Raw genomic sequence first — 27443 nt, forward strand, 5'->3', positions numbered from 1 at the left:
CTTCACGGTTGGGATGATGTTCTTGGGGTTGCATTCATCCTTCTTCCTCTAAACACGGCGAGTGGAGTTTAGACCAAAAAGCTCTATTTTTGTCTCATCAGACCACATGACTTTCTCCCATTCCTCCTCTGGATCATCAAGATGGTCATTGGCAAACTTCAGATGGGCCTGGACATGCGCTGGCTTGAGTAGGGGACCTTGCGTGCGCTGCAGGATTTTAATCCATGACGGCGTCGTGTGTTACTAATGGTTTTATTCAGGTCATTGACCAGGTCCTGCCGTGTATTTCTGGGCTGATCCCTCACCTTCCTCATGATCATTGATGCCCCACAACGTGAGGTCTTCTATGGAGCCCCAGACCGAAGGTGATTGACCGTCATCTTGAACTTTTTCCATTTTCTAATAATTGCACCAACAGTTGTTGCCTTCTCACCAAGCTGCTTGCCTATTGTCCTGTAGCCCATCCCAGCCTTGTGCAGGTCTACAATTTTATCCCTGATGTCCTTACACAGCTGTCTGGTCTTGGACATTGTGGAGAGGTTGGAGTCTGTTTGATTGAGTGTGTGGACAGGTGTCTTTTATACAGGTAATGAGTTCAAACAGGTGCAGTTAATACAGGTAATGAGTGGAGAACAGGTGGGCTTCTTAAAGAAAAACTAACAGGTCTGTGAGAGCTGGAATTCTTACTGGTTGGTAGGTGATCAAATACTTATTGCATGCTTTAAAATGCAAATTAATTACTTAAAAATCATACAATGTGATTTTTTTTTGATCCCGTCTCTCACAGTTGAAGGGTCATGTGATTTTTTTTAAACATTTTTACTTTGGGCGGGGTGGGGGGGAATCTGTCCCCTAGATAAACTGATTTCATATTTTTCAGATGATATAGCCTACAGCCTATTCCACTGAGTTGTCTTGTCAACGTATATTATTGGTTGAGGTGTTTATACTTCTGAATTCATTTAGGCTATGTTTGTTAAAGGGAAGAGTGTCCAGTTATCTGATCAACACTTCATACAGGAATCCTGCTATGCTTCATTAATGTCGTCTGTCTAGAGACATTTCAACATATAGCCGAGTCAAAGACTCAACATCTTTCTACCCTCTGTGGGAAATGTCTAAATGAAACGACTGTGTGTAGCCTATCCATAGTCATTGCATTCGTAATTTGTGAGAGAGTGGATCAAATTCAGCCAAAATTTGATTAAGGCAGTGTAGGCCTATTCGAATCATATGGGGTCATGAGCATTAACACCAGCTGAATTCTCCCTCCGTACTCCTTTAGGAGGTCCCCGGTGCAATATACTGTACCGGTTTGACATTTATCACGTGGCGACGAGGCTCAGCCCTTGAACGAATGGCGAGGGAAAAGGCAGAAAGATGATTGGAGAGATGGTTGAGTGGAGTAGTAGGCAACACGGAATTATAGCCTATCTGATTCCGGACCTCAAACCAGTTTTATTGTAGACTAACCTACCAGACAGAATCTTCGCCGATTCCTAGACTGGTTTCCGGGAGCGGACTGAGCGGGACTATGGAAGACGTCTACCGTTTTACTCGCAGCCCTGCGTGGGAGGAACTGGTCGGTAGTTTATTTAAAAGAACTAAGGATTTCTAGTGAAATATGATAGTGGATATAGATATTTCATTTTGGTTAGAAAACGATTGACGTTTTTATCCCACTTTAGAATAATTTCTAAATATTTTCTCGTCACCATTCCGATCAGTCATTTTTGGGGAGAACTGAATGCCTTTGATTTTCGGAAGATCAACCCCAATTGTAATTTGCTGTAAAAAAAAAACTAAAAAAACAATAGAACAGTCAGATTGATGATTAACAAAGTTAATCTTTAGAAACACGGAAATGTATCTCATTCGGCTAGTTAGCTGTCTATGTATGAAGTTGCTCTGGTTTCAAGTGGTTAATTGTATGTTCACATTTAACCCATGTAGCCTTAAGATACAGCATTATATAGGATTTAATAATAAATCAGACTCTTTCGATATGATTGGCCTTTTCTATGTATTTTGTTTTTAAGTCACACATTTCGTGAGACTATGCATGGCTTCTCTTGTTACATTGTCGCAAAGTATTCAGTGTCATTTAGCCTGAGCAATGGGATGGTTTCTCTACAATCGCAAAACCATTGCAATGTAACCCGTAGGTTACATTTTCCAGTTTTAAAGAAATACCCCCCCACCCCCGTAACGGCTACTCTGTGTCATCTTCGCTTCAGACTCGATAGTGGTTGACAATATGTTTATAGGCATATTTATAAATGTGAAATAGTGTTGTGTTGGTGTTAGAAATATTGATTTCTTTATCGCACATGCCTTTTTAGACTTAATATAACACCCATGTCATTAATCTTAGCCACAATTTGGAAAATATGCTATTTATATATCACTGTGTTCCTGCGTATAGGCTAAAATAAATAGTTACATTGTCCGAGTAGTTTGTCTGTTCATTTTGCTTATATTTCTGAGTGGGCTTTTCAATCGGTTACAGTTACAGTAGGCCACCCGCTGTACTGCTTCTGTTGCGGCCACTAGGGTCTTCCATGGCGATGTCCACTGGTTGTTGGCTGGTGGTGCGTCTGTAGCTGTGTGTATGGAGGGCAGCCTACTGAGCCTAGGCGGTCTTTAGCCTCAGTCTGATCTGAGCATGTAGGCTGGAACCATAAACACATCCTGAAGCAAGCTTTACCCTAGTAAAACCCACAGCACCGAGACATGCTACATCCCCATGAGCTCAGCCGCGGACGTATGTTCTTGGATAGATCTCGGTTCTTATAGCGCCAGTTATAGGTTTGAGAAGCGGGAGGAGATGACGGCGAGGAAAGCCGCTTTTCAACCGCTGTCCAGCTCTCGCATCCCGGAGAGGAAGGGAGCGGCTGACCGGGGGAAGACTAACTCCGACTGGTCTTATCCTTTCTCCCAACAGGAGCCGGAGAAAGGCCAATCAACAGCAGGGATCCATGCCCATGTGGTGGGGGCTGTCGGGGGCTCTGGGGCCGTGGATGAGTCGTCAGACAGCGAGGGAGAACAAGAAGGCCCGCAGAAACTCATTCGGAAAGTGTCGACCTCCGGACAGCTCAGAACCAAGGTAAGAAAAGACACGTATGTTTATATGTATGGTGCCAGTCTCTACTTGATTCATGTTTTGGAGGCATAGGCTACATTATTTTGTAGTGTGCGCTATCGTGCGTCTGTCTTGTGGTGTTGTATCGGTAGCCTAGTCCATGTTGCTTTCATGGAAGGCAATATCAACTAATAACACAGTTTGACTTTGACAACCAGCACGCATGATTCTGAATGTCACATATACAGTCATTTTATGCAACATTTGAACATAAAATATAATAGAGCATCTATCGAAAATAAACTGTGGAAAGCATCCCGCATTGTTGTTTGATCTACAGGTAGCCGTTTTGTTTTGAGACAGTTGGAGCGCTATTATAGCCTAGCCTGCCTATTATAGCCTAACTTAGTACACTTTTACTTTCAAATTATGGAGATTTGTTTTCAGTGTATTAAGTTGAACTCTTTCCGTGAAACAACTGAAACTGAAACTGTATGATAACCAAAACTAAGCCACAGCATAGAAGATGGTGGAGTTCCTTCCACCTGACAGACTGACAGACTCATTAGCGGTCATGGTTCACTTTACACAGACACACTATATATATGAGTCTCTCTTCTCCCATCAGAAAATAGCCACTTCATTATTGACATGTCCACTCCACCCTGCCTTTATTCTTAAAGTAAGGGTTTATATTTAGACATGGGACACTGGGCTGGAGCACAGGGCTCTGTTATTCACGTTTACATTCACGTCCTTATCCAGAGCATCTTACAAGAGCAGATAGGGTTATGTGTGGTCATTAGCTTACCTGACAATAGAACACATTCCTGAAGTAGGCTAACATCTTGTCACAGGAGTGTAAGAGGCTCAAGTAGAATCGTTTAAGAGACATTGTCTCTCACTTACCAAACGATTGTAGAAAAGAGCGTGAAATTGTGCATGTTCGTTTCGATAATTGAGGGCTACTGTGTGTACAGTACCGAAACCTTATGCCTCAATAAATACTACACACAATGTGCACGGTTATCTTCACTGTATTGGCCTGGCAATAACTCCGGTGTAGTACATTTACCTATAGCACTGCATGGCGCTTATTCAAGTCACAACATATTGCAGATAGAAATGAAACTATGTTTGTATGACAGAGATGTATGATCTGTCTATATTCTGTTCTGTAATCATAAGGCTACAGTTCTATTAGAAGTCGTCAGAAGACTACAGTATATCAGACAGCTACTTTTCATTTGACCTGCGGTACCACTCAGTGTTAGTAAAGCTACTGTATAAAGACTGTTGATGTAGTTAGTTGTGTTATAGCTGTGTTATAGTCGTATAATTGTTACATTGCAGTTGTGGTGTATTGTAATAAGCAAAGTTAAGTGAAGATGATGTGTGTAATGTTGTTTGAAACTTTAAAATAGCTAGAGAAATTGTCAGATATGGGCAGAAGGGAGAGATGGGATGAGTGACCTGTATCTGAATGCAGAAGTATACCTCTGTCTACCTGCATGTGTTCCCGGGGCAGAAGATGGTGTGTGTGTGGGGCGTGTGTGTGTGTGTGTGTGTGTGTGTGTGTGTGTGTGTGTGTGTGTGTGTGTGTGTGTGTGTGTGTGTGTGTGTGTGTGTGTGTGTGTGTGTGTTTGCGCAGAAGGGTATTAATGGAGCAGCACGCTGGCTCTGTGTGTTGTTCCAACTCTGGTTGTTTGCTCAACCTGTGTGTGTGTGTGTGTGGTGTGTGTTTGGTCACCGCCTGAATCACTGTCTGTCTGAGGACATTCTGCCCCTCTTTTGCCCGCCATCTATCTGGTTGCCCAGGACAACCACCACATCCCTGTCCCCTGATTGACTGGCGCCATGGCAACGCTGCCTGAGGAAGACCCTGGTTGGGCAAAATACATTGTACCATGGGTTTTCTGTTCTGCCGTATGTGTTATAGACAGTAATTACCAGGTTTCATCCAACTAATGATAATATGGTAATTTACCTTTAGCAGGTGGCATTATTCAAATCATCATAATATATGTAGGCTACAGTAAGTATATGGTACTTTACAGTTAGTACGTTTAGTTACTAAGGACATGGTTCTTCAGTATATGATCCACATCTCTGGGGTTGCAAAGTCTTTACTAACTTGGGCTTAGTGTGTAGGGTTTTTACTAACTTGGACTTAGTGTGTAGGGTTTTTACTAACTTGGATTTAGTGTGTAGGGTTTTTACCTACTTGGATTTAGTGTGTAGGGTTTTTACTAACTTGGATTTAGTGTGTAGGGTTTTTACCTACTTGGATTTAGTGTGTAGGGTTTTTACCTACTTGGATTTAGTGTGTAGGGTTTTTACTAACTTGGATTTAGTGTGTAGGGTTTTTACCTACTTGGATTTAGTGTGTAGGGTTTTTACTAACTTGGATTTAGTGTGTAGGGTTTTTACCTACTTGGATTTAGTGTGTAGGGTTTTTACCTACTTGGATTTAGTGTGTAGGGTTTTTACTAACTTGGATTTAGTGTGTAGGGTTTTTACCTACTTGGATTTAGTGTGTAGGGTTTTTACTAACTTGGACTCAGTGTGTAGGGTTTTTACCTACTTGGATTTAGTGTGTAGGGTTTTTACTAACTTGGATTTAGTGTGTAGGGTTTTTACCTACTTGGATTTAGTGTGTAGGGTTTTTACCTACTTGGATTTAGTGTGTAGGGTTTTTACTAACTTGGATTTAGTGTGTAGGGTTTTTACAAACTTGGACTCAGTGTGTAGGGTTTTAACTAACTTGGACTTAGTGTGTAGGGTTTTTAATTCTAACTGTAAAACATTGTTGGACTTCATAAATTAATTATAGTGATCTGTGAAAGCACTTGTTAGTAAATAGTTAATTAAAGATTTGTGCCAATTGTAGGTTGGCTTCTGGATTGGTGTCATGGCATGAAGCTATGTAACAGCCACAGGGAGAGAAGCACAGAATGCATGGACAGTGCATTAGGAAAGTATCTAGACCCCCTTGAATTTTTCCACATTTTGTTACATTACAGCCTTATTCTAAAATGGATTAAATAGTTTTTTCCCCTCGTGCCTGTAATTAACTTCGTCTGTTGTTTGTAGAGAGTCAGACCGAAATGCAGCGTGTAGGTTACTCATGACTTTTAATGAAGTATAATGCGGTACATGAAATAACTGAAAATACAAAAACAACAAACGAGTGAAACTAATACAGCCTATCTGGTGACTAACACAAAGACAGGTACAATCACCCACGAAATACAACGCGCACTCAGGCTGCCTAAATACGGTTCCCAATCCGAGACAACGAGAATCAGCTGACTCCAATTAGGAATCGCCTCAGGCAGCCAAGCCTAACTAGACACACCCCTACTAATACACACTCCCAATTAATACAAACCCCAATACGAAATACAACATATAAACCCATGTCACACCCTGGCCTACCCAAACATATAACAAAAACACAAGATACAATGACCAAGGCGTGACAGTGCCAGGTTTCCTCCAGACGTGACGCTTGGCATTGAGGCCAAAGAATTCAATCTTGGTTTCATCAGACCAGAGATTCTTGTTTCTCATGGTCTGAGATCGGTGCATCGACACATTCCGGCTCTTCTGACTATTCCTTCGATCTCTTGACTTTGTTTTTGCTCTGACATGTACTGTCAACTGTGGTATTTAATATAGACAGGTGTGTGCCTTTCCAAATCATGTCCAATCAATTGCATATACCACTGGTGGAGTCCAATCAAGTTGTAGGAACATCTCAAGGGTGATCAATGGAACAGGATGCACCTGAGCTCCATTTCGAGTCTCATAGCAAAGGGTCTGAATACTTATACTTAGGTATTTCTGTTTTTATTTTCAATACATTTGTAAACATTTCTAAAAACCTGTTCTCACTTTGTCATTATGGGATAGTGTGTGAAGATTGATGAGGAAATACATGTATTTAATTCATTTTAGAACAAGGCTGTAAGTAACAAAATGTGGAAAAAGTCAAGGGGTCTGAATACACGCGAACAACCCCCCCCCACACACACTCACACACACACTAAAAAAGTGAATAGCACCTGAGACTGAGTCCAGCACTGACAGAGATGAAGAGAGACAGGGACAGATACTTAAAAACAAAACAAAATATTAGGCTAGTCAGTTAAGAACAAATTCTTATTTTCAATGACGGCCTAGGAACAGTGGGTTAACTGGGGCAGAACAACATATTTGTACCTTGTCTGCTCAGTGATTTGATCTTCCAACCTTTCGGTTACTACTCCAACCACCAGGCTACCCTGCCGCCCCAAATATACAGATGTAAAAGCTTGCTCTCCATCTACCAGCTCTACCTTGCTCGTTGTAGAATTCATTTCGATTCCCATCGATTCCCAATTCCGTACATCACTTTTTGAGAGTGCATGTGTTTGGAACAGTAAATCATCAAAATGAGAAATGAACACTGATTTGATATTAATATAATTACAGTGAGACGAATATCATGAGAAGTATAGTCTTTCCAATCCTGACGGTCTGAGAGGGGATGGGTGCCTTATTGTCCCTGTTCTAACCACTAATGTGATTTCGGAACTTGATACAGCCGTTGGAAAACTGAGTGTCTGTCAATCAGCTGACCCTGACTATGTGTGTGTGTGTGTGTGTGTGTGTGTGTGTGTGTGTGTGTGTGTGTGTGTGTGTGTGTGTGTGTGTGTGTGTGTGTGTGTGTGTGTGTGTGTGTGTGTGTGTGTGTGTGTGTGTGTGTGTGTGTGTGTGTGTGTGTGTGTGTGTGTGTGTGTGTGTGTGTGTGTGTCCAATCCAAGCCCTGCACTAAGCAGACAGACTGAGACACAACTGCCACAAAACACTAAATTCCTGGCTGAATCTTAACAAAGTGTGTATGTGTTTGAGTGGTAATACATGCTGACTGTTGGTGATAGGAAGCACAGAGAAAGAGAGAGAGAGAGAGAGAGAGAGAGAGAGAGAGAGAGAGAGAGAGAGAGAGAGAGAGAGAGAGAGAGAGAGAGAGAGAGAGAGAGAGAGAGAGAGAGAGAGAGAGAGTAGAGGAATCAGTCTGGTCCTCAGTGACACTGACCACTAGTCACGTTCATTACCTTGTCATCCTTGGTGGGTGATAAGAGAGGTCTATTGTGGAGACAGGACAAAACCGTCTTTTACGAAGAATGTTTTGATTGTTACTGCGTCTGTCCTCCCCTTCACCTTCTCTCTCCTTCCTTTGTGCAGCTCCTTGCTAGGTTTGGTTTTGTCATTTTTGCCCCAGTCTTCTCCTCTCTCCCTCCCTCCTCCAGCACCCTCCCCTGGATGGAGGTCATTTTAAAGCTGTGTTCTGTTCTGTTTGGTGTTCCTTCACACCCAATGACACAGTGTCGTTAGAGACCGGGAAATTAGCAACAACAATTAACAACAACAAGGTGTGATCCCCACCACCCTCAAAGGCCTCAGTCTAAGTTTTTTAAATGTTATATCTAGAGTATTGTTGTGGGGGGGGCTACATCTGACAGGCTACGTCTGGCTATGACAGGCTACGTCTGGCCATGACAGGCTACGTCTGGCTATTACAGGCTACGTCAGGCTTTTACAGGCTACGTCTGGTTATAACAGGCTACGTCTGGCTTTTACAGGCTACGTTTGGCTTTTACAGGCTACGTCTGGCTATGACAGGCTACGTCTGGCTATGACAGGCTACATCTGGCTTTTACAGGCTACGTCAGGCTTTTACAGGCTACGTCTGGTTATAACAGGCTACGTCTGGCTATGACAGGCTACGTCTGGCTATGACAGGCTACGTCAGGATTTTACAGGCTACGTCTGGCTTTACAGGCTGCGTCTGGCTTTACAGGCTGCGTCTGGCTTTGACAGGCTACGTCTGGCTTTTACAGGCTACGTCTGGCTATGACAGGCTACGTCTGGCTTTTACAGGCTACGTCTGGCTTTACAGGCTGCGTCTGGCTTTACAGGCTGCGTCTGGCTTTGAAAGGCTACGTCTGGCTTTTACAGGCTACGTCTGGCTATGACAGGCTGCGTCTGGCTATGACAGGCTACGTCTGGCTATTACAGGCTACGTCAGGCTTTTACAGGCTACGTCAGGCTTTTACAGGCTACGTCTGGCTATGACAGGCTACGTCTGGCTATGACAGGCTACGTCTGGCTTTGACAGGCTACGTCTGGCAGGCTTAAAGCAGAAACATGTATCGCTACAAAGACATACAAACAATAGCTCTGGCCATCAGTAAAACTGTCTCATCAGACTCTGGTCGGCTCGAAAACAACTATTTGCCTTCTTATGAATGGAGCAATTGGAGTTTACTGTGTATTTGGAGATGAGCTACAAAGCTCAGTGACCAGTTTTCTGAACCTGAAAAAATGCATTAATCTCCCTAAGTCACTGCCTGTCCTTCCAACTTGACTATTGTACTAGAGTCCTAAATGGATCCCTCCCTAGACCAAGCACTACCACATGATAATGTCCTTTCTAGCATGGACATGTAGTGGCTTCTACAGCCCATTAGATTCCGAAAAGTCTCTTGTCGTGTATTTTTTTGTGTGTGAGTGTGTGTGAATGTTATCTCTGATCTCTGTCCAGACCCTCCTCTAGGCTCCTTATCCCTGATTAAAGGTGATTGGCTGTGCTGGCCAGAATGTCTTTGGCCTCTCCTCTCCGCTAGGCCAAGAGTGTGTGGCAGGCAGAAGAGACATACCCTGTGGACCTGAGCTCTGATAGGGAAGAAGCAGTGATACAGTGCCAATAATTTTGCACGCCCAATTTTTCTGTTTTTGATTTGTTAAAAAAGTTTGAAATATCCAATAAATGTCGTTCCACGTCATGATTGTGTCCCACTTGTTGTTGATTCTTCACAAAAAAATACAGTTTTATATCTTTATGTTTGAAGCCTGAAATGTGGCAAAAGGCACTGTATGTATGTGGCTCTGCACTCCAATTGGACAGAATCAGGAAGTTTTCCCCTTGACTTTTGATTCTGGTAGGTTAGAAGCAGAGATACAGGGCCTTCGGAAAGTATTCAGACCCCTTGACTTTTTCCACAATTTGTTAGATTACAGCCTTATTCTAAAATTGATTAAATTGTTTTTTTCCCTCATCAGTCTAGACACAATACCCCATAATGACATCACAATACCCCATAATGACATCACAATACCCCGTAATGACATCACAATACACCATAATGACATCACAATACGCCATAATGACATCACAATACGCCATAATGACATCACAATACGCCATAATGACATGACAATACGCCATAATGACAAAGAAACACTGTTTTTTAAAAATATATCTTAGATACTTTATAAGAACCCCCCACCCGAAAATCGAAAATGTCACATTTACAAGTATTCACCCTTTAAACAGTACTTTGTTGAATCACCTCTGCCAGCGATTACAGATTTGAGTGTTCTTGGGTATGACGCTACAAGTTTGGCACACCTGAATTTGGGGAGTTTCTTCCATTCTTCTTTTGCAGATAGTCTCAAGTTCTGTCAGGTTGGGTGTGGAGTGTTGCTGCACAGCTATTTTCAGGTCTCTCCAGAGATGTTCCTGTAGCAGGCTAAGAAATAGGGGATATGTCTGGTGTTAGGAGGTGTATGTCCTAACTGTAGCAGTACAGGGGATATGGTGTTAGGAGGTGTATGTCCTAACTGTAGCAGGCTAGGGGATAGGGGATATGGTGTTAGGAGGTGTATGTCCTAACTGTAGCAGGCTAGGGGATAGGGGATATGGTGTTAGGAGGTGTATGTCCTAACTGTAGCAGGCTAGGGGATAGGGGATATGGTGTTAGGAGGTGTATGTCCTAACTGTAGCAGGCTAGGGGATAGGGGATATGGTGTTAGGAGGTGTATGTCCTAACTGTAGCAGGCTAGGGGATAGGGGATATGGTGTTAGGAGGTGTATGTCCTAACTGTAGCAGGCTAGGGGATAGGGGATATGGTGTTAGGAGGTGTATGTCCTAACTGTAGCAGGCTAGGGGATAGGGGATATGGTGTTAGGAGGTGTATGTCCTAACTGTAGCAGGCTAGGGGATAGGGGATATGGTGTTAGGAGGTGTATGTCCTAACTGTAGCAGGCTAGGGGATAGGGGATATGGTGTTAGGAGGTGTATGTCCTAACTGTAGCAGTACAGGGAATAGGTGTTAGGAGGTGTATGTCCTAACTGTAGCATGCTAGGGGATAGGGGATATGGTGTTAGGAGGTGTATGTCCTAACTGTAGCAGGCTAGGGGATAGGGGATATGGTGTTAGGAGGTGTATGTCCTAACTGTAGCAGTACAGGGAATATGGTGTTAGGAGGTGTATGTCCTAACTGTAGCAGGCTAGGGGATATGGTGTTAAGAGGTGTATGTCCTAACTGTAGCAGGCTAGGGGATAGGGGATATGGTGTTAGGAGGTGTATGTCCTAACTGTAGCAGGCTAGGGGATATGGTGTTAGGAGGTGTATGTCCTAACTGTAGGGGATAGGGGATATGGTGTTAGGAGGTGTATGTCCTAACTGTAGCAAGCTAGGGGATATGGTGTTAGGAGGTGTATGTCCTAACTGTAGCAGGCTAGGGGATATGGTGTTAGGAGGTGTATGTCCTAACTGTAGCAGGCTAGGGGATATGGTGTTAGGAGGTGTATGTCCTAACTGTAGCATATATGGTGTTAGGAGGTGTATGTCCTAACTGTAGCAGGCTAGGGGATATGGTGTTAGATATGTCCTAACTGTGCAGGCTTATGGTGTTAGGTGTATGTCCTAACTGTTGCAGTACAGGGAATAGGTGTTAGGAGGTGTATGTCCTAACTGTAGCATGCTAGGGGATAGGGGATATGGTGTTAGGAGGTGTATGTCCTAACTGTAGCAGGCTAGGGGATAGGGGATATGGTGTTAGGAGGTGTATGTCCTAACTGTAGCAGTACAGGGAATATGGTGTTAGGAGGTGTATGTCCTAACTGTAGCAGGCTAGGGGATATGGTGTTAAGAGGTGTATGTCCTAACTGTAGCAGGCTAGGGGATAGGGGATATGGTGTTAGGAGGTGTATGTCCTAACTGTAGCAGGCTAGGGGATATGGTGTTAGGAGGTGTATGTCCTAACTGTAGCAAGCTAGGGGATATGGTGTTAGGAGGTGTATGTCCTAACTGTAGCAGGCTAGGGATATGGTGTTAGGAGGTGTATGTCCTAACTGTAGCAGGCTAGGGGATATGGTGTTAGGAGGTGTATGTCCTAACTGTAGCAGGCTAGGGGATATGGTGTTAGGAGGTGTATGTCCTAACTGTAGCAGGCTAGGGGATATGGTGTTAGGAGGTGTATGTCCTAACTGTAGCAGGCTAGGGGATATGGTGTTAGGAGGTGTATGTCCTAACTGTTGCAGTATAGTAGCTTGACTAGAAGCTGGATATCCTCAGGGGCAGGATGCAGGCCTGTACTCTTCAATTTTCCTTTCAGGGAACTCCTGCTTTCTCCACTCTTATCCCCGCAACACAGCTGCTGGACTCATTGGAGCTCAGCCTTTGTCCATTGTATGTGTGTGTGCTTCAATATTCAGGCCAGGGAGAGGTGTGTGTGGGTGTACATTACTTGGTGGTAAGGTTGTTCAGTTCAGTCTGGCAGGCCTGCCCTCAGTGTAACAGGGGAATGTGCGCGTGTGTGTGTGTGTGTGTGTGTGTGTGTGTGTGTGTGTGTGTGTGTGTGTGTGTGTGTGTGTGTGTGTGTGTGTGTGTGTGTGTGTGTGTGTGTGTGTGTGTGTGTGTGTGTGTGTGTGTGTGTGTGTGTGTGTACGTTTGTGTGTAAGTGTGTGTACGTTTGTGTTTAAGTGTGTGTACGTTTGTGTGTAAGTGAGTGTAAGTATGCATGTGTATGTGTGTGTTAATGTGTGTGTGTGTGTGTGGCAGAGGAACAGGCTAATAATAGATTACTTCTGGCCCAGTTGGCCACAGGAAGGAGGTGGGGACAAGGAGATGAACTACGGGGGCCAAGGAGGGACAAACTAGAATATAGAGCAGAAAACTAGAGCAAAGCTACTTTTTTTCATGCTTCACAAAAAAAAGTTTTACTTGGAACTTGAGAAGTCTCATAATCAGGCACAAGGGACTTTTGTAGCAGTCTTGCTCTTCTTCACCATCTCCACTCTGGCCTCTTTTCTTCATAGAAGAAGCTGTAGAAGCTGATCTGCCAACTTGTTTTAGCAGTGTCCAATATTTCTGGTAATGTAGTTTTGGGACTTTTAGTCCTTGTACTTGCTGCTGGTAGTTTTACACTCTTACTCCCAGTACTGGTAGTTTTGCACTCTTACTCCCAGTACTGGTAGTTTTGCACTCTTACTCCCAGTACTGATAGTTTTACACTCTTACTCCCAGTACTGGTAGTTTTACACTCTTACTCCCAGTACTGGTAGTTTTGCACTCTTACTCCCAGTACTGGTAGTTTTACACTCTTACTCCCAGTACTGGTAGTTTTACACTCTTACTCCCAGTACTGGTAGTTTTGCACTCTTACTCCCAGTACTGGTAGTTTTACACTCTTACTCCCAGTACTGGTAGTTTTACACTCTTACTCCCAGTACTGGTAGTTTTACACTCTTACTCCCAGTACTGGTAGTTTTACACTCTTACTCCCAGTACTGGTAGTTTTACACTCTTACTCCCAGTACTGGTAGTTTTACACTCTTACTCCCAGTACTGGTAGTTTTGCACTCTTGCTCCCAGTACTGGTAGTTTTACACTCTTACTCCCAGTACTGGTAGTTTTACACTCTTACTCCCAGTACTGGTAGTTTTACACTCTTACTCCCAGTACTGGTAGTTTTGCACTCTTGCTCCCACCCTCTCTCTCATTTATGCGGCCCTCATGATGTCTCTAAGTCAACCCTGTGTTCAGAAATCTCTGATTGGATTAGCCGTGCAGCCTGCTCATTGGACAGTGTACTCATCTGTGTAGAGCAGCTCTGACCTTTAGATGAGTGACAGGAGCGCCTTATGAGAGGAGAAACACTCCTGCCGTGTGTGTGTGTATACGTGTGTGTCTGTGTATATGTGTGTGTTGTAAATTCAGCTAAAGCCAACCTACCTACCCCAGTCCCATTGTCAAAAGATGTGTCGAGTGTAGACCCAGCTACTTACCTCCCCTACAGAGTCTATAACAAGGCTATGACTTCATAAGCCGTGTGTGTCCCTTGCTATTAAATCCTTACGCACTGGATCTTTGATAGGCGTCACAGGCGAGCAGCGTTTGCCTTATAGGGTAGTCCGTAATGCGGTATTTCACCTTAATCCAGTTGAGGTATTTAGGCTTTAAACGATGCTACGTAAAAGGAGGAATTAACATTTGAAGCATGTAAACAGTCAAGCCAAGTGGCCAGTGTTTGGCTTGGGGCCTCTCTGCATAGGGCAGACGTAGAAGCTGCCCTTAAACATATATCTAGGATCTGATTCACCGAACCCAGCCCTATCTTTAACCATAAAGGTGATTTATCTGGCAGCCAGTTTCATTTTCAATAGTTGTTTTAGCTATATTTGCATTAGGTTGAACTTTTCTCAACTCTGGTCACATCGCCAATGTCCGCAGAGTGGCCTGGTGTATTCCAATTGTCATTCTAGAGTAAAATAAAACATACCTTAATAGAAAATGACTCAAGTAAAAAAAATAAAAAAAAGTCACCCAGTAAAATTCGACTTGAGTAAAAGTCTAAAACTATATGGTTTTAAATATATTTAAATATCAAAGTAAATGTAATAGTTAAAATATCCTTATTTATCAAAAGTAAAACGTAGAACTATAAATTATTTCACATTCCTTAATTAAGTAAAACACAATTATCATTATTTATTTATTTCTACAGATGGCCAGAGGCACACTCCAACACTCAGACATAATTTACAAACAAAGCATTTGCATTTAGTGAGTCCACCAGATCAGAGACAGTAGGGATGACCAGGGATGTTCTCTGTTTAGTGAGTCCACCAGATCAGAGGCAGTAGAGATAACCAGGGATGTTTTCTGTTTAGTGAGTCCACCAGATCAGAGACAGTAGGGATGACCAGGGATGTTCTCTGTTTAGTGAGTCCTCCAGATCAGAGGCAGTAGAGATAACCAGGGATGTTTTCTGTTTAGTGAGTCCACCAGATCAGAGGCAGTAGAGATCAAATCAAATCAAATCAAATTTATTTATATAGCCCTTCGTACATCAGCTGATATCTCAAAGTGCTGTACAGAAACCCAGCCTAAAACCCCAAACAGCAAACAATGCAGGTGTAAAAGCACGGTGGCTAGGAAAAACTCCCTAGAAAGGCCAAAACCTAGGAAGAAACCTAGAGAGGAACCGGGCTATGTGGGGTGGCCAGTCCTCTTCTGGCTGTGCCGGGTAGAGATTATAACAGAACATGACCAAGATGTTCAAATGTTCATAAATGACCAGCATGGTCAAATAATAATAAGGCAGAACAGTTGAAACTGGAGCAGCAGCACAGTCAGATGGACTGGGGACAGCAAGGAGCCATCATGTCAGGTAGTCCTGGGGCACGGTCCTAGGGCTCAGGTCCTCCGAGAGAGAGAAAGAAAGAGAGAATTAGAGAGAGCATATGTGGGGTGGCCAGTCCTCTTCTGGCTGTGCCGGGTGGAGATTATAACAGAACGTGGCCAAGATGTTCAAATGTTCATAAATGACCAGCATGGTTGAATAATAGTAAGGCAGAACAGTTGAAACTGGAGCAGGAGCATGGCCAGGTGGACTGGGGACAGCAAGGAGTCCTCATGTCAGGTAGTCCTGGGACATGGTCCTAGGGCCCAGGCCAGTTGAAACTGGAGCAGCAGCATGGCCAGGTGGACTGGGGACAGCAAGGAGTCATCATGTCAGGTAGTCCTGGGGCATGGTTCTAGGGCTCAGGTCCTCCGAGAGAGAGAAAGAAAGAGAGAAGGAGAGAATTAGAGAACGCACACTTAGATTTACACAGGACACCGAATAGGACAGGAGAAGTACTCCAGATAAACAAACTGACCCTAGCCCCCGACACATAAACTACTGCAGCATAAATACTGGAGGCTGAGACAGGAGGGGTCAGGAGACACTGTGGCCCCATCCGAGGACACCCCGGACAGGGCCAAACAGGAAGGATATAACCCCACCCACTTTGCCAAAGCACAGCCCCCACACCACTAGAGGGAAATCTTCAACCACCAACTTACCATCCTGAGACAAGGCCGAGTATAGCCCACAAAGATCTCCGACACGGTACAACCCAAGGGGTGGGGGGAACCCAGACAGGCCGACCACAACAGTGAATCAACCCACCCAGGTGACGCATCCCCCCCAGGGACGGCACGAGAGAGCCCCAGCAAGCCAGTGACTCAGCCCCGTAACAGGGTTAGAGGCAGAGAATCCCAGTGGAAAAAGGGGAACCGGCCAGGCAGAGACAGCAAGGGCGGTTCGTTGCTCCAGAGCCTTTCCGTTCACCTTCCCACTCCTGGGCCAGACTACACTCAATCATATGACCCACTGAAGAGATGAGTCTTCAGTAAAGACTTAAAGGTTGAGACCGAGTTTGCGTCTCTGACATGGGTAGGCAGACCGTTCCATAAAAATGGAGCTCTATAGGAGAAAGCCCTGCCTCCAGCTGTTTGCTTAGAAATTCTAGGGACAATTAGGAGGCCTGCGTCTTGTGACCGTAGCGTACGTATAGGTATGTACGGCAGGACCAAATCAGAGAGGTAGGTAGGAGCAAGCCCATGTAATGCTTTGTAGGTTAGCAGTAAAACCTTGAAATCAGCCCTTGCTTTGACAGGAAGCCAGTGTAGAGAGGCTAGCACTGGAGTAATATGATCAAATTTTTTGGTTCTAGTCAGGATTCTAGCAGCCGTATTTAGCACTAACTGAAGTTTATTTAGTGCTTTATCCGGGTAGCCGGAAAATAGAGCATTGCAGTAGTCTAACCTAGAAGTGACAAAAGCATGGATTAATTTTTCTGCATCATTTTTGGACAGAAAGTTTCTGATTTTTGCAATGTTACGTAGATGGAAAAAGCTGTCCTCGAAATGGTCTTGATATGTTCTTCAAAAGAGAGATCAGGGTCCAGAGTAACGCCGAGGTCCTTCACAGTTTTATTTGAGACGACTGTACAACCATTAAGATTAATTGTCAGATTCAACAGAAGATCTCTTTGTTTCTTGGGACCTAGAACAAGCATCTCTGTTTTGTCCGAGTTTAATAGTAGAAAGTTTGCAGCCATCCACTTCCTTATGTCTGAAACACATGCTTCTAGCGAGGGCAATTTTGGTGCTTCACCATGTTTCATTGAAATGTACAGCTGTGTGTCATCCGCATAGCAGTGAAAGTTTACATTATGTTTTCGAATAACATCCCCAAGAGGTAAAATATATAGTGAAAACAATAGTGGTCCTAAAACAGAACCTTGAGGAACACCGAAATGTACAGTTGATTTGTCAGAGGACAAACCATTCACAGAGACAAACTGATATCTTTCCGACAGATAAGACCTAAACCAGGCCAGAACATGTCCGTGTAGACCAATTTGGGTTTCCAATCTCTCCAAAAGAATGTGGTGATCGATGGTATCAAAAGCAGCACTAAGGTCTAGGAGCACGAGGACAGATGCAGAGCCTCGGTCCGATGCCATCAAAATGTCATTTACCACCTTCACAAGTGCCGTCTCAGTGCTATGATGGGGTCTAAAACCAGACTGAAGCATTTCGTATACATTGTTTGTCTTCAGGAAGGCAGTGAGTTGCTGCGCAACAGCCTTCTCTAAAATCTTTGAGAGGAATGGAAGATTCGATATAGGCCGATAGTTTTTTATATTTTCTGGGTCAAGGTTTGGCTTTTTCAAGAGAGGCTTTATTACTGCCACTTTTAGTGAGTTTGGTACACATCCAGTGGATAGAGAGCCGTTTATTATGTTCAACATAGGAGGGCCAAGCACAGGAAGCAGCTCTTTCAGTAGTTTAGTTGGAATAGGGTCCAGTATACAGCTTGAAGGTTTAGAGGCCATGATTATTTTCATCATTGTGTCAAGAGATATAGTACTAAAACACTTGAGAGTCTCTCTTGATCCTAGGTCCTGGCAGAGTTGTGCAGACTCAGGACAACTGAGGTTTGGAGGAATACGCAGGTTTAAAGAGGAGTCCGTAATTTGCTTTCTAATAATCATAATCTTTTCCTCAAAGAAGTTCATGAATTTATCACTGCTAAAGTGCAAGTCATCCTCTCTTGGGGAATGCTGCTTTTTAGTTAGCTTTGCCACAGTATCAAAAAGGAATTTCGGATTGTTCTTATTTTCCTCAATTAAGTTAGAAAAATAGGACGATCGAGCAGCAGTAAGGGCTCTTCGGTACTGCACGGTACCATCCTTCCAAGCTAGTCGGAAGACTTCCAGTTTGGTGTGGCGCCATTTCCGTTCCAATTTTCTGGAAGCTTGCTTCAGAGCTCGGGTATTTTCTGTGTACCATGGAGCTAGTTTCTTATGAGACATTTTTTTAGTTTTTAGGGGTGCAACTGCATCTAGGGTATTGCGCAAGGTTAAATTGAGATCCTCAGTTAGGTGGTTAACGGATTTTTGTCCTCTGGCGTCCTTGGGTAGGCAGAGGGAGTCTGGAAGGGCATCAAGGAATCTTTGTGTTGTCTGTGAATTTATAGCACGACTTTTGATGTTCCTTGGTTGGGGTCTGAGCAGATTATTTGTTGCAATTGCAAACGTAATAAAATGGTGGTCTGATAGTCCAGGATTATGAGGAAAAACATTAAGATCCACAACATTTATTCCATGGGACAAAACTAGGTCCAGCGTATGACTGTGAGAGTGAGTGGGTCCAGAGACATGTTGGACAAAACCCACTGAGTCGATGATGGCTCCAAAAGCCTTTTGGAGTGGGTCTGTGGACTTTTCCATGTGAATATTAAAGTCACCAAAGATTAGAATATTATCTGCAATGACTACAAGGTCTGATAGGAATTCAGGGAACTCAGTGAGAAACGCTGTATATGGCCCAGGAGGCCTGTAAACAGTAGCTATAAAAAGTGATTGAGTAGGCTGCATAGATTTCATGACTAGAAGCTCAAAAGACGAAAACGTCATTTTTTTTTTTTGTAAATTGAAATTTGCTATCGTAAATGTTAGCAACACCTCCGCCTTTGCGGGATGCACGGGGATATGGTCACTAGTGTAGCCAGGAGGTGAGGCCTCATTTAACACAGTAAATTCATCAGGCTTAAGCCATGTTTCAGTCAGGCCAATCACATCAAGATTATGATCAGTGATTAGTTCATTGACTATAATTGCCTTTGAAGTAAGGGATCTAACATTAAGTAGCCCTATTTTGAGATGTGAGGTATCATGATCTCTTTCAGTAATGACAGGAATGGAGGTGGTCTTTATCCTAGTGAGATTGCTAAGGCGAACACCGCCATGTTTAGTTTTGCCCAACCCAGGTCGAGGCACAGACACGGTCTCAATGGTGATAGCTGAGCTGACTACACTAACTATGCTAGTGGCAGACTCCACTATGCTGGCAGGCTGGCTAATAGCCTGCTGCCTGGCCTGCACCCTATTTCATTGTGGAGCTAGAGGAGTTAGAGCCCTGTCTATGTTGGCAGATAAGATGAGAGCACCCCTCCAGCTAGGATGGAGTCCGTCACTCCTCAGCAGGTCAGGCTTGGTCCTGTTTGTGGGCGAGTCCCAGAAAGAGGGCCAATTATCTACAAATTCTATCTTTTGGGAGGGGCAGAAAACAGTTTTCAACCAGCGATTGAGTTGTGAGACTCTGCTGTAGAGCTCATCACTCCCCTAACTGGGAGGGGGCCAGAGACAATTACTCGATGCCGACACATCTTTCTAGCTGATATGCACGCAGAAGCTATGTTGCGCTTGGTGATCTCTGACTGTTTCATCCTAACATCGTTGGTGCCGACGTGGATAACAATATCTCTATACTCTCTACACTCACCAGTTTTAGCTTTAGCCAGCACCATCTTCAGATTAGCCTTAACGTCGGTAGCCCTGCCCCCGGGTAAACAGTGTATGATCGCTGGATGATTCGCTTTAAGTCTAATACTGCGGGTAATGGAGTCGCCAATGACTAGAGTTTTCAATTTGTCAGAGCTAATGGTGGGAAGCTTCGGCGTCTCAGACCCCGTAACGGGAGGAGTAGAGACCAGAGAAGACTCGGCCTCTGACACCGACCCGCTGCTTAATGGGGAGAACCGGTTGAAAGTTTCTGTCTGCTGAATGAGCGACACCGGTTGAGCGTTCCTACAGCATTTCCTTCCAGAAACCGTGAGAAAGTTGTCCGGCTGCGGGGACTGTGCCAGGGGATTTATACTACTATCTGTACTTACTGGTGGCACAGACGCTGTTTCATCCTTTCCTACACTGAAATTACCCTTGCCTAACGATTGCGTCTGAAGCTGGGCTTGCAGTACAGCTATCCTCGCCGTAAGGCGAGCACAGCGGCTGCAATTAGAAGGCATCATGTTAATGTTACTACTTAGCTTCGGCTGTTGGAGGTCCTGACGAATCGTGTCCAGATAAAGCGTCCGGAGTGAAAAAGTCGAGGAAAAAATAAATATATGAACGGTAATTAAAAAGTGAAACCCGTAAAGTTGTCAGGTAGCAAAATAGGTTGGCAACAAAACGCACAGCAATTTGAAAACAAGCCTGCAAGTTGTGACCGGAAATGACGTCTACCAAATGATGCTCAGGAGATAACCAGGGATGTTTTCTGTTTAGTGAGTCCACCAGATCAGAGGCAGTAGAGATAACCAGGGATGTTCTCTGTTTAGTGAGTCCTCCAGATCAGAGGCAGTAGAGATAACCAGGGATGTTTTCTGTTTAGTGAGTCCACCAGATCAGAGGCAGTAGAGATAACCAGGGATGTGTTCTGTTTAGTGAGTCCACCAGATCAGAGGCAGTAGAGATAACCAGGGATGTGTTTTGTTTAGTGAGTCCACCAGATCAGAGGCAGTAGAGATAACCAGGGATGTGTTCTGTTTAGTGAGTCCACCAGATCAGAGGCAGTAGAGATAACCAGGGATGTTTTCTGTTTAGTGAGTCCACCAGATCAGAGGCAGTAGAGATAACCAGGGATGTTTTCTGTTTAGTGAGTCCACCAGATCAGAGGCAGTAGAGATAACCAGGGATGTTTTCTGTTTAGTGAGTCCACCAGATCTGAGGCAGTAGAGATAACCAGGGATGTTTTCTGTTTAGTGAGTCCTCCAGATCAGAAGCAGTAGAAATAACCAGGGATGTTCTCTGTTTAGTGAGTCCACCAGATCAGAAGCAGTAGAGATAACCAGGGATGTTCTCTGTTTAGTGAGTCCACCAGATCAGAAGCAGTAGAGATAACCAGGGATGTTCTCTGTTTAGTGAGTCCTCCAGATCAGAGGCAGTAGAGATAACCAGGGATGTTCTCTGTTTAGTGAGTCCTCCAGATCAGAGGCAGTAGAGATAACCAGGGATGTTTTCTGTTTAGTGGGTCCACCAGATCAGAGGCAGTAGAGATAACCAGGGATGATTTCTGTTTAGTGAGTCCACCAGACCAGAGGCAGTAGAGATAACCAGGGATGTTCTCTGTTTAGTGAGTCCACCAGATCAGAGGCAGTAGAGATAACCAGGGATGTTTTCTGTTTAGTGAGTCCACCAGATCAGAGGCAGTAGAGATAACCAGGGATGTGTTCTGTTTAGTGAGTCCTCCAGATCAGAGGCAGTAGAGATAACCAGGGATGTTTTCCGTTTAGTGGGTCCACCAGATCAGAGGCAGTAGAGATAACCAGGGATGTTTTCTGTTTAGTGAGTCCACCAGACCAGAAGCAGTAGAAATAACCAGGGATGTTCTCTGTTTAGTGAGTCCTCCAGATCAGAGGCAGTAGAGATAACCAGGGATGTTTTCTGTTTAGTGAGTCCTCCAGATCAGAGGCAGTAGAGATAACCAGGGATGTTTTCTGTTTAGTGGGTCCACCAGACCAGAGGCAGTAGAGATAACCAGGGATGTTTTCTGTTTAGTGAGTCCACCAGATCAGAGGCAGTAGAGATAACCAGGGATGTTTTCTGTTTAGTGAGTCCTCCAGATCAGAAGCAGTAGAAATAACCAGGGATGTTCTCTGTTTAGTGAGTCCACCAGATCAGAGGCAGTAGAGATAACCAGGGATGTTTTCTGTTTAGTGAGTCCACCAGACCAGAGGCAATAGAGATAACCAGGGATGTGTTCTGTTTAGTGAGTCCACCAGATCAGAGGCAGTAGAGATAACCAGGGATGTGTTCTGTTTAGTGAGTCCACCAGATCAGAGGCAGTAGAGATAACCAGGGCTGTTTTCTTGATAAGGGTGTGAATTGAACCATTTTGCTGTCCTTCAAGCGTTTGAAATGTAACATACTTTTGGGTGTCAGGGAAAATGTACTGAGTAAAAAGTACATTATTTTCTTTAGGAATGTTTTTTTGTGTGTTTTTTTAACCTCTATTTAACGAGGCAAGTCAGTTGAGAACAAAATCATACTTACAATGATGGCCTACCCCAGCCAAACCCTAGCCCGGACTCCCAATCACAGCCGGTTGTGATAGAGCCTGGAATCAAACCAGGGTCTGTAGTGACGCCTCTAGTACTGAGATGCAGTGCCTTAGACCACTGCGCCACTCGGGACCCCCCAAAATGTAGTGGAGTAAAAGTAAAAGTAAAAAAATATATAAATAGTAAAGTCAAGTACAGATACCAAAAAAAACTACTTAAGTAATACTTTAAAATCTGTCAGACAGCGTGAGAGCTGCTGCTGCAGCATCTTAAACAACCATCAGAAGGCAGGCTTCATCAGTGTGAGAGCTGCTGCTGCAGCATCTCAAACAACCATCAGAAGGCAGGCTTCATCAGCGTGAGAGCTGCTGCTGCAGCATCTCAAACACCCATCAGAAGGCAGGCTTCATCAGCGTGAGAGCTGCTGCTGCAGTATCTTCGTCAGCGTGTCACACGCCACTTTGCAATGTGCTGAAGGCAGTAGGCTGTGCCTACTTATACTTAAGTACTTTACATCACTGGTGTATTCCCTTTCCATTGAAAGTGGTATCCTCTACAAAATATACAGTTAGCGGTAGCGAGCACATGTTATTATCTGTATCCAGGCTGTGTTAGTTAGTGAGACAGTGAGTTATCTGTATCCAGTCTGTGTGTTGTTAGTGAGACAGTGAGTTATCTGTATCCAGTCTGTATGTTGTTAGTGAGACAGTGAGTTATCTGTATCCAGTCTGTATGTTGTTAGTGAGACAGTGAGTTATCTGTATCCAGGCTGTGTTAGTTAGTGAGACAGTGAGTTATCTGTATCCAGACTGTGTTAGTTAGTGAGACAGTGAGTTATCTGTATCCAGGCTGTGTTAGTTAGTGAGACAGTGAGTTATCTGTATCCAGGCTGTGTTAGTTAGTGAGACAGTGAGTTATCTGTATCCAGGCTGTGTTAGTTAGTGAGACAGTGAGTTATCTGTATCCAGGCTGTGTTAGTTAGTGAGACAGTGAGTTATCTGTATCCAGTCTGTATGTTGTTAGTGAGACAGTGAGTTATCTGTATCCAGGCTGTGTTAGTTAGTGAGACAGTGAGTTATCTGTATCCAGGCTGTGTTAGTTAGTGAGACAGTGAGTTATCTGTATCCAGGCTGTATGTTAGTTAGTGAGACAGTGAGTTATCTGTATCCAGGCTGTGTTAGTTAGTGAGACAGTGAGTTATCTGTATCCAGACTGTGTTAGTTAGTGAGACAGTGAGTTATCTGTATCCAGGCTGTGTTAGTTAGTGAGACAGTGAGTTATCTGTATCCAGTCTGTGTTAGTTAGTGAGACAGTGAGTTATCTGTATCCAGACTGTATGTTGTTAGTGAGACAGTGAGTTATCTGTATCCAGACTGTATGTTGTTAGTGAGACAGTGAGTTATCTGTATCCAGGCTGTGTTAGTTAGTGAGACAGTGAGTTATCTGTATCCAGGCTGTGTTAGTTAGTGAGACAGTGAGTTATCTGTACCCAGGCTGTGTTAGTTAGTGAGACAGTGAGTTATCTGTATCCAGACTGTATGTTGTTAGTGAGACAGTGAGTTATCTGTATCCAGACTGTATGTTGTTAGTGAGACAGTGAGTTATCTGTATCCAGACTGTATGTTGTTAGTGAGACAGTGAGTTATCTGTATCCAGACTGTATGTTGTTAGTGAGACAGTGAGTTATCTGTATCCAGACTGTATGTTGTTAGTGAGACAGTGAGTTATCTGTATCCAGACTGTATGTTGTTAGTGAGACAGTGAGTTATCTGTATCCAGACTGTATGTTGTTAGTGAGACAGTGTGGCGGATGGGTTTAAGTTGACACAGCTGGTTGACAGCCAGAATGTCAGCTACAAGCCTATGTCTCTGTTTGTAGTTCTCCCCTCAGAGAACACTTTTCCTCTGCTAAAAATAGCCCTCCCCTGTGTGTCCCCCTCCCCTGTGTGCCCCCAGAGTGCTGGTCTACACCCAGCGTTTCCGTGTGTGTGTGTGTGTATGTGTATGTGTGTGTGTGTGTGTGTGTGTGTGTGTGTGTTTATTTTCGGAAGGAGGGAGCAGATTCTGTCCCAGAGACAGGATAACCTGTGGGAAACACACACACACACGTGTCAGAGAAGACTTCAGCCTTCCTATTCATAGACTTTTCTCTCTGCTACCGCACGGCAAGCTGTTCCCGGAGCGCCAAGTCTAGGTCCAAAAGTCTCTTTAACAGCTTCTACCCCCAACCCATAAGACTGCTGAACAGACAATCAAATGGTCACTGGAATATTTGCATTGACCCCCTTTTTTTACACTGCTGCTACTCTCTGTTTATTATCTATGCCTAGTCACTTTACCCCTACCTACATGTACATATGACCTCAATTACCTGTTTATTATCTATGCCTAGTCACTTTACCCCTACCTACATGTACATATGACCTCAATTACCTGTTTATTATCTATGCATAATCACTTAACCTCTACCTACATGTACATATGACCTCAATTACCTGTTTATTATCTATGCATAATCACTTTACCCCTACCTACATGTACATATGACCTCAATTACCTCAACTAACCTGTTTATTATCTATGCATTTACCCCTACCTACATGTACATATTATTATTATTTTTTTTTTCACCTTTATTTAACTTCTTGCGATGAGCAATCCCGTATCCGGGAGCGTAATCATAGCCTCAAGCACATTACCATAACGCAACGTTAACTAGTCATGAAAATCGCAAATGAAATGAAAGAAATATATTCACTCACAAGCTTAGCCTTTTGTTAACAACACTGTCATCTCAGATTTTCAAAATATGCTTTTCAACCATAGCTACACAAGCATTTGTGTAAGAGTATTGATAGCTAGCATAGCATTAAGCCTAGCATTCAACAGGCAACATTTTCACAAAAACAAGAAAAGCATTCAAATAAAATCATTTACCTTTGAAGAACTTCAGATGTTTTCAATGAGGAAACTCTCAGTTAGATAGCAAATGTCCATTTTTTCCAAAAATATTATTTGTGTCAGAGAAATCGCTCCGTTTTGTTCATCATGTTTGGCTAAGAAAAAACCCAGAAAATTCAGTCATTACAAGGCCAAACTTTTTTCACAATTAACTCCATAATATCGACAGAATCATGGCAAACGTTGTTTAGAATCAATCCTCAAGGTGTTTTTCACATATCTATTCGATGATATATCATTCGTGGCAGTTGGGTTTCTCCTCTGTAGCAAACGGAAAAGTACTGCAGCTGGAGATTACGCAATAATTGCGACGGAGGACACCAAGCGACCACCTCTTATGGTCAATCTTCCAATGATATGCCTACAAATACGTCACAATGCCGCAGACACCTTGGGGAAACGACAGAAAGTGTAAGCTCATTCGTGGCCCTTTCACAGCCATATAAGGAGTCATTGAAACACAGCGCCTTCAAAATCTGGGGCACTTCCTGTTTGAAATTTCATCTTGGTTTCGCCTGTAGCATCAGTTCTGTGGCACTCACAGACAATATCTTTGCAGTTTTAGAAACATCAGAGTGTTTTCTTTCCAAAGCTGTCAATTATATGCATAGTCGAACATCTTTTCGTGACAAAATATCGTGCTTAAAACGGGAACGTTTTTCATCCAATAATAAAATACCGCCCCCAGAGTTCCAAGAGGTTTATTTAACCAGGTAGGCTAGTTGAGAACACCTTTATTTAACCAGGTAGGCTAGTTGAGAACACCTTTATTTAACCAGGTAGGCTAGTTGAGAACACCTGTATTTAACCAGGTAGGCTTGTTGAGAACACCTGTATTTAACCAGGTAGGCTAGTTTTTGAACACCTTTATTTAACCAGGTAGGCTAGTTGAGAACACCTTTATTTAACCATGTAGGCTAGTTGAGAACACCTGTATTTAACCAGGTAGGCGTGTTGAGAACACCTGTATTTAACCAGGTAGGCTAGTTGAGAACACCTTTATTTAACCAGGTAGGCTTGTTGAGAACACCTTTATTTAACCAGGTAGGCTAGTTGAGAACACCTTTATTTAACCAGGTAGGCTTGTTGAGAACATCTTTATTTAACCAGGTAGGCTAGTTGAGAACACCTTTATTTAACCAGGTAGGCTAGTTGAGAACACCTTTATTTAACCAGGTAGGCTAGTTGAGAACACCTTTATTTAACCAGGTAGGCTTGTTGAGAACACCTTTATTTAACCAGGTAGGCTAGTTGAGAACACCTTTATTTAACCAGGTAGGCTAGTTGAGAATACCTTTATTTAACCAGGTAGGCTAGTTGAGTACACCTTTATTTAACCAGGTAGGCTAGTTGAGAACACCTTTATTTAACCAGGTAGGCTTGTTGAGAACACCTTTATTTAACCAGGTAGGCTAGTTGAGAACACCTTTATTTAACCAGGTAGGCTAGTTGAGAACACCTTTATTTAACCAGGTAGGCTAGTTGAGAACACCTTTATTTAACCAGGTAGGCTTGTTGAGAACACCTTTATTTAACCAGGTAGGCTAGTTGAGAACACCTTTATTTAACCAGGTAGGCTAGTTGAGAACACCTTTATTTAACCAGGTAGGCTTGTTGAGAACACCTTTATTTAACCAGGTAGGCTTGTTGAGAACACCTTTATTTAACCAGGTAGGCTTGTTGAGAACACCTTTATTTAACCAGGTAGGCTTGTTGAGAACACCTTTATTTAACCAGGTAGGCTTGTTGAGAACACCTTTATTTAACCAGGTAGGCTAGTTGAGAACACCTTTATTTAACCAGGTAGGCTTGTTGAGAACAACTTCTCATTTACAACTGCGACCTGGCCAAGATAAAGCATAGCAATTTGACACATACAACAACACAGA

The 27443-nt window shown here is 43.5% G+C and overlaps 1 protein-coding gene across 6 annotated transcripts in view; it reads left to right on the forward strand.

Moving 5' to 3' along the window:
* Window positions 1-1473: 1473 nt before the first annotated feature.
* The window catches only part of LOC124044235 (diacylglycerol kinase eta-like), a 145739-nt gene continuing 119769 nt past the window's right edge, over window positions 1474-27443 (forward strand). For 5 of the 6 annotated variants that reach the window (XM_046363828.1, XM_046363832.1, XM_046363829.1 and 2 more), the window contains exon 1: window positions 2660-3106. In XM_046363828.1, coding sequence (XP_046219784.1) covers window positions 2747-3106 — 360 coding nt within the window. In that variant the 5' untranslated portion in view covers window positions 2660-2746. Of the gene's footprint in view, window positions 1583-2659; window positions 3107-27443 lie in introns of those variants that run through there. The other variant, XM_046363831.1, reaches the window with a different exon arrangement.

Source organism: Oncorhynchus gorbuscha, linkage group LG09 (assembly GCF_021184085.1).
Source record: "Oncorhynchus gorbuscha isolate QuinsamMale2020 ecotype Even-year linkage group LG09, OgorEven_v1.0, whole genome shotgun sequence".
NCBI classification, from domain to species: Eukaryota; Metazoa; Chordata; class Actinopteri; order Salmoniformes; family Salmonidae; genus Oncorhynchus; species Oncorhynchus gorbuscha.